This window comes from Carex rostrata, chromosome 27 (assembly GCF_964058835.1).
Source record: "Carex rostrata chromosome 27, lpCarRost1.2, whole genome shotgun sequence".
NCBI lineage: Eukaryota > Viridiplantae > Streptophyta > Magnoliopsida > Poales > Cyperaceae > Carex > Carex rostrata.
This window is the reverse complement of record NC_135944.1, coordinates 6,599,715-6,612,339: the sequence shown is the minus strand read 5'-3', so window position 1 is coordinate 6,612,339 and position 12,625 is coordinate 6,599,715. Positions and strand designations below refer to the sequence as shown.

Sequence of the window (12,625 nt, the reverse complement as noted above, 5' to 3'; positions counted from 1 at the left end):
CAGAATTGTTCTTCAAAATTGTAAAAACTCACATATTTACATATTAATTATAACACTACAATATGTTTAATATATTTTAAACTACTTAATTAATAAGGGAAATTTCATGTTAACACCGACCTCAAAGCTTTGAAATTACGTATTGCGCGCCCCTCTATAATTCATAATATCATATTTAAGTTTGACTAATTTTTAAACTTTTATATTCTGCAGTGCACCTATCAGATCTAGTTCTTCAATTATATGAATTATAACACTGTTGCTACATTCTTGTGGTGGTTCTGAAATAATTCGGGCTTGGACTTTAACCCCGCAAACTCCAATATAGAGTAGTTAGGCTTGATTTCATTGTACCATCAACATATAATACGGGTGTTGAGACTAACTACTAATGCCAGGTCCAATGCAAAACTTTTGTTTTGGAACACAAGTCCAAAATTTCAAGCCTTGTAAGGATTGTTATTGAAGGCAGAAGTTGTATATACCCAATAAAATTATATAACTGCAGCGTTCCAATTTTAAATTTTAGATGCTTGCTTAATTATCTCAACTGCTTCAAGATATCAAATAGACAATTGTAGATTAATACGATTTACAGATCCAAATCTATATAGTAAGATATTAAATTTTATTATTTTTAAAATTTTGTGAATTTTTTTTTTTTTGTTAACTTTGTTTTTGATAAATATTTGTGAATAAATTAAGGTTGGAGGTCAAGGCACCCAACAATTTAATATTAATAAGTGATTGTCTTATTCATATTTCGAACATGTAGTCTCCCACAAGGAGGGGAGGGTTGCCTTTATCTCACTAGACCAAAGACTTTTTTTTATTTTTATTTTATTTTATTTTTTTTTAATGGTATTATCAAAATCTTCTGTTGAATCTTTTAAGTGATTGTTCTTTTGTCATTTTCTTCTGAGGCTTTTGAACTACATTAATTAGAGTTGCGTTCAAGTCAAGCATGACCATATGGGTATTTCTAATTTATTCTATTGAAGGGGACATGTAATTTTGAGGTTGTTAATTTTGTTGCTATGCTTGACCTAGAGGAAGATGCATGCTCTTCACTCAGTAATTAAATTAACTTTCAATGTGATAAGCACAAATATTATTAAAGAAAAATATATATAGGGTACCCCAACATTCAGCGTACCACATGCATGGGTCCCAAACAACCAAACAAGTTTTAGTTACTGTGGGAAATTCATGCGGCAATGTCAGAGGCACTGTATGCTTTCTACTTTTAGTTATATGCACACGCGTTGCAGTCGGATTAATAGTATTACAATTTTATAATTTTTCAATGTATGAAAATCAAAATGATATGTTGTCGGTTATGAGCTGATCACGCATTCTTTATAAAAACTAATATCATTTCTTCTTTTCAGCTTCTTTAAGCCTAAAGCCTAAAGCCTAAACCCTTCTTAGCTCTAAAACTTTTTAATCTAAATTACAAAATTCAACCAAAAACAGGAAATTATTTGAAAATAAAATAAAGAGAAACAACTAATAGTAATGAGTAATGACTTGTATATACACGAGCAATAAAGGAAATATTTCTTCTTCAAATTTTATTCCAAATTGTACCTCAAATTCTAATAGACTGAAGTAAGACAATACCGTTTCTTGTACAAAACTATGCAATGTAATGACATGCTACGTTCTTAGCAAATCATCATAATATGTCATTTTTGGAGAACCCAACTCATGGGTCTTGCGAATTCTATGAAATTTTATATAATTTCTTGAGGAACATGATCATTACTTGATAAAAATAAAAAATAAAGGACAGCTATCCTATATGACAAAGGTTAAAGGTTGTTTACTTGTTATTTTTGACAAATTACTAAAATAACAAGCTAATTCTGATTTTTACTGTTGAAATTGCCAGTATTGTTTTCTTTGTTTCTTGAAGGCTTTCGTTAGAAGAAATGCTAACAGAGAGTAAGAGATACATTTTGAAAGAGCTTAAAATTCAGTTTACTAAAAAAGGAATAATAGCAGATTTATTTTCTTTTTTTTTTCAGATTAAGCTTGGAAAATCACGGTTTGCATTAAAAGGGTTCCGTCTTTTGCAAGAAAACCAGCACATTGTGTAAAAATGCGATTGAAAACCAGCACTCATTTCTCATATTTCATGAAATTCCTGTTCAAGTGAATCGTTCAGTAGCATTAACAATGTAGAAAAAACTGCAAACACTGTCATTTTTATTACATTCCATACATTTTTAATATTGAACTGCCAAAATAATCCAAATTATACTTCAAATATTTAAGTACAAATGCATTAGCAAACAAAATGTATGTTTTACTTCACACTCATATCTTCATTTTTGAAATTTCAAAAGGTCAATCCGAACCGTTCAATTATGGGCATACATGCATGATTTTGCTAGACAGAAGAAGGAATACTAAAATAAAATTAAAAGGTATTTCAGCAGGAGTTATGCATGGGTTATATTTGGAGGCTGATATTACTACAATAACTTTTATATTAACATAACATTATTCAAATTTTCTAATCTGCAGATAATTTTAATCCTTGTTAATTATTCCTTTAATATTTGCCTCTTCCTCATACCCATTATGTCCTTAGATTTTGTTTAGAAATAAACAAACAACTTGTACGATTCCTTTTATAGATCATCATCAGATTTTTTTTTTTTTTAAATTTCATGTGAGCTACATATTTTTATAAATTTCACAAGTATAAATTCATAAAAAAATTGTTGGTCCATGAAACCGACTAATCAAGAACAAAATTTTATTAAATTAAAATCATTGGTACCATCAAATAAGTGTACCTCTTTAGTACCATAAATAATCATTAATATAAAATGTAAATAACCAAAAGGATGTGGTTGGAGAGACATAAATTCGGGCAAATTCATTCAGATTATTAGAATATTTAAAGTTGTGGTGTTTCACAACAAAATCCTGATAGCTGGTAACTTGATGAAGAAAGAATGGAACCTACCAAGCATGTGTTTCTTGTGTAGAGCAACAGGGGAGAATGTAAAACACCTGTTCTTAGAGTGCTCCTTTTCAATTCAATTATATCAAACAGTGGTTGACATATTCCATTTGCCTAATAGAGATTGGTTGTCAAAAAGAAGCTCAAAGTTGGCTGCTGGGAAAGGAGGCAGACAATAAAACAAAACAAATTCTGGCAATGACGATGTTTACAGATTGGAGAGAAAGATGCTCAAGAATTTTTAGAGAAGAATACAAGTCAATTAACAAATTGTCTCAGGAGGTGCAAGATATGTGGAATTTTATACATTCAAACAACATTTAGCTGACATAAGGAGGTGTCAGCAGAGGAGTTTTATCAATTCATATTATTTTTTAATTTCTTTTAATTTAGATAACTTTTAAAAAAATAAAATGTAAAAAAGTTCAACCATATTGAACTTCTTTTTTCTCTTTCTTTAATTAGATTTCTGTTCGAAACCTAAAACCTGCTTTACTTACAAGTCATCAATAAAAAAAATATATAAAAATTCATTTTGCTTACAAGATGAGGTTTTAGTTGGATAGTACAATTGTGTACGGATTTATTAATAAAAAAATTCCCATCTTAGAACTTCCAAAAATACCTTTCTCAACTAAGAACCTTTAAAATATCCTTTCTCAACTAAGATTAGTAATTGTTAAATAGGAAATGAGAAAAATATGTGTTTTTTATGTTTATTGGAGGGAAAAGAGCTAAATATTGAGTCAGGAGTAAAGAAAGACAGAAAGTGAGTAGGCAAAAATAGAAATAGAGCAAAAAGGTAAAACCACTGAATCATCCGAAATTTACTTTCATTTTTTCAACTGTTTAATGCAAAAGTTTGGTCTACTCCTTATATATGAAAGGGATCGACTAACCATCCTCCAGTCAATTTTCCTCAGTCATCCCCCAGTCAATAACTATTTATGGAGACTATCAACTAACTCTACTTCATTAATTACTTGGGGGACCACCTAATATTTAATAGATTTTATAACTGACACGTGCAAATATGGATACCTATACGCGCAAGTGTTAATATATAATATATCAAGTATTCATATCTAAGATTGTAAGTATTTAGAAAAGAAAAAAAAACTAGGCACATCTTCTACATGTTTTTAGAGTTGGGTTTTTTTCTCCGTTCAATCTTGTCAATATTTCTAACAATCTATGAGTGTAACACCACGTAATGGAAGTACTATATTAAGGTACGATGAAAATAATTTAGATATCTTCTTATTTCTTTAATTAAATAGCTTAGTTTAATAAGAATGCAAAATAGGCACCTTGAATAGAATTATGTTAATTACAGACCATCAGAAAATTATATAAAAAAACAAAACAAAATATACGAAATACTGACGTTCAACAAAACAACTTTCAATATATTTAATAACAATATTATCAACATACAAGATGTATGTAGATTTATCTAATGAAATAAATTATAAATGTCATCTTAATTAACAAGATATCAACAGTAACGGCAAATAATTATAATATAGTATTAACTAAAACATATAAATTAAGAAACATTATATATAGCAGTGTCGGTAAGACAAACACAGAGTGACTAAACATTAAGAAATCACAAAAGGGAATTTGAAACCTGAGTTTGAGATTTTAGTATAATATCTCTCCATAATTAACTTTCCAAGATAACCGCGTTACACATAGCGTATTTTCCTTTGTAAATAGCGACTGTTCCTATTATCAAATTAATTCGTCTGTTACGCAGAAATTACCATCTCCTTTATTTTATATTTATTTCCCTGCTGCATCATTCCCCTGGATTGATTGCAAAATGACAATCTTGGGCTTTTATTTTATTCACTGCCGCACATTCTTTTGTGCCAAATCCTATAAACTAAATTCCTCTCTTAAACTCCAAAAATTACAATCTTGCTAAATCGAGTTGAATCTTCTATGTTCTGAAGAATTTCTTCTATAAGGTACTCCATCTAAACCATGATATTTTATTTATATAATTGTTGTATAAATTTCATCGATTAAAATATGTTAGATTATGTTAGATTGATATATTTAACTAGAGTAATTTTCTGCACGAAAGGTATAAAAGATTTCTACATTCCATGCATAAATTAATTTATTAGAATATGTTAGATTGTAATATTAGTTAAAATAGGTTCTGCTATTAATTATATGAATTCATGAATAATTAGACAATTATTATACTCATCGATTTGATTCCTCTATTTTGTCATGTTTATATAATCTTTATATTATACTTATTTATTTGATAAGAATTTTGAGAATTATATAAGTTTTAATAATTATTTATTTATTAGAAAGTATTATTATTACTCGATAAAATTGTCTTGGTTCTTTGTAACCGGTAGCAATTATTAATAATTTCTTTAATCAATAGTTGTTAAAATTTCTGATGTGCCCAGTTTTGATTTGCCTTTGAAGGATAATAACTTATATATATACTAAAGTCAAAGATGGTCAAGGATTTTGACCGAATTTCATCAAACTTTAGAAATTATATATATAATTTTATTGGATTGTAATTTTTCGCCGATAACCCTAGAAGATGTATTTTCATTCTTTTGGATTCGGCAAGCGAATAAAAAGAAGATGTATTTCACACTAGCTACCTATATACATACACACATATATGTCTTCGTTCATATAGTTCAGATATGGAATTATTTTAATTAAATGGATTTATACTATGAAGTTTGATAACAGAGATTATTAACGGATTTATACCTATATTTTTTTTAGTACCATCAATTATTTTATTAAAAGGATAAATTTTCACCGATAACCCTAGGAATTTATTCACCGATAACCCTAAAGTAATTTTTATTTCAAAATGGTCCCTTCTAAAAACTTATAAATAAATTGATCTTATTCCTGATGAAAAATAGATATAAGTATTTCTGTTTGGAATCTAATGAATGATATTTAGACAAAAGTATACAATTCCATTATTTGTCAGATCGTATAGTAGAACAAAATATATTTATGTTTAAAATATTATGAATAATTTACGGATCTTATGCTTAACAAAAATTAGTTTAGCAATAGACTTGTCTGCATAGAAAACATGTATAAATATTAATTTAGAAACCATGTTATATGATCTAGGTCCGAATTCTGAAGTAAGAAGTAACGTAGAGGCAGGAGTGAACTATTCCACGACAACAGGTACGGGTTTCCTGGACATTGTCAAATTGTTACTTATCGTTTTGTTTGCATTTATTTATTTATAGAATTATGCATGTTGAATCGAACGATCCTTTTTGCTTTGTTTAGAATACTAGGATATGATTATTCGTTCGATCAACGGATTTATAGGACGTGATGTGTTGAGTATGACTCGTGTGTGATTAATGAAACGAATATGAAATGTAATGGATAAATTAAAGGAAAGGAGCCAATATGCGTTGAACGCATGTTGGAATGTATACATTGGGTCTGGTGTTCGACTGGACCCCTCGTTAACGTGGCGTTAGTTAGACTTTCCGTCACGGGTCAATATCTTGCGGTGGTTCGAGTCCCCGTTGAGTGAGACAGTTGAACTAGTGGTGGTTCGAGTCCCCCTAGTGAGACGCCAATAGCTGGGGTGGTTCGAGTCCCCTTGGTGAGGCAAAGAAGATCTAGCGGTGGTTCGAGTCCCCCGCTAGTGGCACGGCTAAGATCTAGTGGGGTTTGAGTCCCCCTGGTGAGGCAGTTAAAAACATGAAAGATAACTAAAGAAGTGTATGTGTGTGTGTGTGTTTTTTTTTTAAATATGCATTAGTAAGATTAAATGTGAGGATACAATTTTAATTTCTAGTTTGTATTAATAAGTTAATTTGATAAATTCCGGGACTGGAACTAAATCCCGTACTGAGAGACTGTTCGATCTCTCACCCATTTCCACTTTTACGTGGGTTCCAGGAAATGATGAGGACGATATGGAGCACAAATAAGAGAAACGTGGATCTGGAGATCAACGAGCAGATGGCTCAAGCATCTTTTCATTTTCTTTTTAGTTAAACTTTAATTTTCTCTTTAAAAGTGGATACATTGACTGACATGACAATTATCGGTTTGTTTGTCATGTTTGTCTTGATCTCATGTTGAATGTGTGTAATCTACTCAAAATATTTGGGATGTTAGAAGACTCGTTTGATTTTTAAATATTGCATGAGTATTTATTATTGATAATGTATGTGATGTGCACACGCCTTATATGTAAATACGTGGCGAGTTGTCTCGGGGTGTGACAATGAGAAAGTTTGCAAATCTAAAACCAAGGACGTCTTCTATGTAATTTTCTCTATCAAATGAGATCCGTGATGACATACTTTCAGGTTGTCCGTCGTGCAAGTATTTCATACCTCGTCGTGCAAGTATTCATACATCGTCGTGAATACCTTGTTGTGTAAGTATTTATATCTTGTCGAGCAAGTATTCATACCTTCTCGTTCAAGTATTCATATCTCGTAATACATGTGTATATAATTCATGTCTGAAGTGTTTGTACCTGACATATTTTATCATTTTTTTCCATATGACACAGGATGATGTCTGAAAATATTAATATTAAATAGTGCAATTATTTATACATCGTCATACAAGTGTAAATAGTTCATATGTCAAGTGTGAGTAACTAACAGAATCTATGAAATTTTTATTTTTATTTCCATATGGCACGAGATGATGTATGAAAGTATAAATTTCAAATATTGCAAGTATTCATAATTCGTCATGCAATGTTAATAGTTTATGTATCAAGAGTTTTACCTAAAAGATTTTATCAATAATTTTTTTTTCTTATGATATCAGATGACGTTTGAAAGAACTAATACCAAGTATTCATACCTCCTATTGTAAATGTAAATAGTTTATACATCAAGTATATGTAATCTAACAAATTCTATTAATTTTTTTTTCATATAGCACTAGATGATATATGAAAGTATTAATATAAAGTATTGCAAGTATTTATACATCGTCCTGAAAGTATTAATATCAAGTATTGTAAGTACTCATACTTATAACTGAAGTATGAATTGTTACGTTGAAAAGTATCTCAATTTAATAATTTTCACAAATTACTCTGTTTGATGCTTAATTCTATCAATACGTAATATGAAAAGTATTCAGACTTATGCATTTATGTACTAATATTTACATTGTAGACTATGTTGTATCAATACAGGTACGGTTATCATATCAGATAAGATACGGATACGACGATACAACAATTTTCAAAAATATAGAATACAATATAACTATTATATATATTGTTTTTATTATTTTAATTATATTATAAATTCAACACAGCAATGCAAACAAAAATTGTTAAAGTTTGATGATTTTGCTATGCTACCTGTCATATTTTTTTAAAGAAAGGTCAAAAACCCACCTATATTAAAATCACCGGCAAGTAATCATATTAAAATCACCGCCAAGTGATTAATCATAAATAATAAAGAATAGTCGGCTATACAGAAATAACCGGCCGATTAGTATGAAAAATTCATAACGGTTTGGTGACTGCCAACGATTAGTCGCCAGATTAATTGGCCTAAATGGACGTTTTTTACAACACTAATCACAATATGTGAGAAATGTTACATACGAAAAAATTATTTCAAAAGAAAATTATTGAAAGCAAATCCGGGTCAACTCAGAACTTTAGATCTAACAGTCGGGCCATGAGAAAGTAAGTAATCAAGGTAGTTGAATATGGATCAATTTCAACACTTGAATACGAACCAAATCTCTTCTCGGTAATCTCTCTCCATTGATTTTTTTGGTCATTTTTTGCTTTCATAATCAAATTAGATTGGGACAATGCGCAGAGTGTTATTGGGTATAAAAAAGCAGAAAGATTCGAAAGTAATTAATCAAGACATATTAGATCATTGGATAAAGACGACATGGGGATGCGATAATCGATGAAGTTTGGAGCGGACAACTTGATTTCTCTTTCTTTTTCAAGCTTGATCATTTGGACAGATAGAGACAAGTTTGGAAGTTAGAAAATTTTAAAAAATTGGAAAGATTGGAGATGGAAAATAGACCGTTAGTACTGGGGGATATTTGGGGGATTGAAGGTGGGGGAAATAAATCTTTATCCTATATGAAAATTGTGTGATTTATTTTAAATATAAATAATAAACTTTGCTATTATACTCATTTTCTTTCCATATGATGATCAATTCCAACTGTATAACAGATCAGTTTAGATAATAGTTTAGAACAAAAGGTTTAAAAAAAAACAATAAATACATGAATATCTCTTGAAAAATTTGATTTTGTTCACAACAATTGAGTTTTCGATACACACAATGGGATGAAAAATTTCCAACATGTATTGTGAAATGTCATATAAATTTAGATATCATAATAATTCTCTGATACCAATTTAAATACGATATAGATATCATAATAAATTTCGATATACACAATGGGATGAAAAATTGCTATTTTGCTGATTTTTCTGTTATGTTTTTTGTTTGTGTTGTGCGTACCAATTTACTAGTACAGTGTTTATGGTTGCTTTTGGCGTCACAGAACTTAATTCTCTGATACCATGTTGTTTTGTAAATAGAGATGAAAGACTGAGGAGAAATATAATATGTATTTGATATGATTTTTCTTGCAATTCTAAGATCCTATTTATATTACAAAGCACATAGCCGGTGGCGCGCTCATTTATTGTTTTCTACTTTTGGTACAGTGGACCGTCGGATATTATTTTCTAAGAGGCCTATTGCACTTTTATATAGATGTCCTTGATCTATATGATGAAATCTAATCTAAGACCATTCTTCATCAGAGAGGTTCTTTCATTCCAAAACCGAATGAAAAAATCATTGTGATATTAAATGGTTGTGTGACTTGACCTCTAAACTTTATTCAATAAAAATATATATTTCTTAATATAATGGATCACCCGCAACAATGCACATGAACACCACTATTACATATACATATAGTACGAATACAAAAGTTCTTTTTCCTTCTATCAAAGCATTTAAGGAGACCGAAAAATTATGACCCATCGATAGCTAATGGCCGCCAAAACAGCAAGGATCAATACAATGCAAATTACCTTTTTGAACAACTGACAACAATTTGACCCATTAATTTTAATTTTTGTTATATTACTAAATTGTTGCCACATCAAGAAGCATCCTCTCTTTAGCGAAGCAAAATGCCGTAGAACTGGCTCCCATATCCCGCATTTCTTCAGCAAGAAAATAATAATCCGAACACATACCCAGGAGATACCAATCGTGAAGAGCAAGTTCCATAGACTGAGTAATTCTGGAGCCGACATGTACCACTTATCATGATTAGGATTATTATTATCATTAGAGTATTCATCATTACTGTAGAGCACAGATATGCCACAAGTGAATGCCAGAGCCATTGAGGAGGCAGCAAACCAGATCACCCATACTAAGAACTTCATCACAATGTTTTTCTTCCGAGGGACCACACATAACAAAAGCATCATAACACTAACAGATAAAAAAAGGGCAGACACGTCATAAAACATGAAGTAATTTAGAAAATGGCCAAAGACAGGTTGACCTTTAGTCATTTCATGATCCTTATCATCAGGTTTAAATCCTCCTGGAGGATTTAATGCCGCTTGGAAGGTGACAGTAGTCACCAACGTCGCTACCAACAACAGAATTTGTGGATCATACTTCTTTTCCTTTTTCTCCTTTCTCTCATTTGTGGTGACAATACAATGGGGTTGCCACGGTAACATTCTTGAAACAGAATCCCTGATGACAGGTCCTAATTCAACTGCAGTCTTCCCCCCAGCTGCCCGTATCATCTCGCCAATGATGAGATCTCCATTCTGTGGTCGTGATTCCAGAAGAACATCGAGTGGAGTTAAGGACATCAAGTTCCTAGCGTTCACATCGATGGCTACTTTATTCAACAGAAATTTGATTACCTGAGATGTAAAGGTGTAATTTGTTAAGTATATACACTTAGAAAACTTAGGGTATCAAGGATGAATATATTCAACCACTTATTTTATTAGGAAGAAAGGTAATACCGATAATTGCTTGGTTGCTACGGCATGATGCAAAATTGTATTTCCTCTGTCATCCTTTGCATTAATGTCCTGCACCTGATCGATCAAGAACTCAACTGTGTCAAAAGAATTATATTTGACAGCCAAATGAAGAATACTTTCTCCACAATTGGTAAGCTTATGGACCGCCTCCTCACAGGCTTCAACTAACTCTTTCACTATTACTGTCCTTCTTTTTTTAACAGCAATATGAAGCGGCAGTAACCCTTCCTGTTCCTCACTTATTAAACAAAGGTCGGAGCCATCCTGCAGAAAAATATGAAAATTTTTACATGCATATTTTGTCAACAGTAAGATCTTGAAGGTTTGTTGACAACCAAATTTTTACAAGTTAATGGTACATAATATATATGTAATAGTGGCGTTCTCATCTGTTTCTTGTTTACTTATTATTTTGAATACTTATATTTTGTAAGCAAAGTACTGTCCATCAATGGCCATATATTTTAATCTGCCGGTCGTCCCAAAAACATTAATTTCCCATGAAAAGTTGTCGTCGTTAAGTTCAGCAAGGATTATTGTCAGGGTACATATGTACAAAATTTGAACAAAGACATGAGAAAGATATGCTTAATTTGCAAATTTGTATGATATATGTGGTTGCAGAATCGAACTTATAAATTTTAGTGTTATTATTCTTCATGATTGTATAGGTTAATTTAAGGATTAGTTGGGTTAGTAGGAGGGAGGAGCTTTGGTTTAATTTAATATTTGTTTGTTTTAGTTATTATCAGAAAAAAACATACAACTGATCTATATTACCTTCAATAACTCCTTCACTACAGTGACATGACCGTGGGCGGCAGCCAAATGCAGAGGTGACAAGCCCTGGCCATTGAGCTCCTTCGCAAGCTCAGGTTTGCAATAGATAACTTCGGAAACAAAATCAGCATGTCCAAGCATTGCAGCAATATGCAAGGGATTATCTCCCACTGATGTTCTACCATTCACTTTCTCGAGCAAGTTCTTATCTTCCTGGAGAAGCTCTTTTAATACATTGACATCTCCAGCATGAGAGGCCTCTTCTAGTCTGGTAAAGAGTGTATCCATTGTTAGTCCCTTTTCCTTGGTTGGGTTTACAAACACAACACTAGCCCAGCCCCTTAAATAAAAAAAGAAATGTAATGTAATGTTCTTTCCATTTACAAACGCAAAGAAAGAGAAACTTCCATTTGGTGAGTTGTCCTAGACCCTTTCGAAGACCTATATGGAACCGAGGAAAGATCGTCCAAAATAAACTACATGATATTACTGGTAAAATAACCTTTGATTTTGACTAGATATTTCTGCTGGTTATTCAGTTTGTATATATGTTTTAAAATAGAACACTTTGTTGATTGGACATGTACGTCATTGCAACAGTAAGCAATAATAATCCTTTTAGTTATGTAGAGAAAAATAAGAATTCAAGATAGCAAGTTACAAGATGTTTCCTATGTTTCCAACATGTTTAATTTTCTTATCTTCGTGCGGAAGCTTTTACAGTTTGCAAGAAGAATACTTCGAGTCATGTCGAGAAAAATCAATATAGCAAAATT

At 31.2% G+C, this 12,625-nt stretch overlaps 1 protein-coding gene across 1 annotated transcript in view; it reads right to left on the bottom strand.

Moving 5' to 3' along the window:
- LOC144545057 (uncharacterized) overlaps nucleotides 1-12,152 on the bottom strand; it is a 29,885-nt gene extending 17,733 nt beyond the window's left edge. Inside the window, exon 1 of the mRNA XM_078293613.1 lies at nucleotides 11,850-12,152. Within this exon, the coding sequence (XP_078149739.1) occupies nucleotides 11,850-12,137 (288 nt within the window). The 5' untranslated portion in view covers nucleotides 12,138-12,152. The remainder of the gene's footprint in view (nucleotides 1-11,849) is intronic.
- Nucleotides 12,153-12,625: the final 473 nt, after the last annotated feature.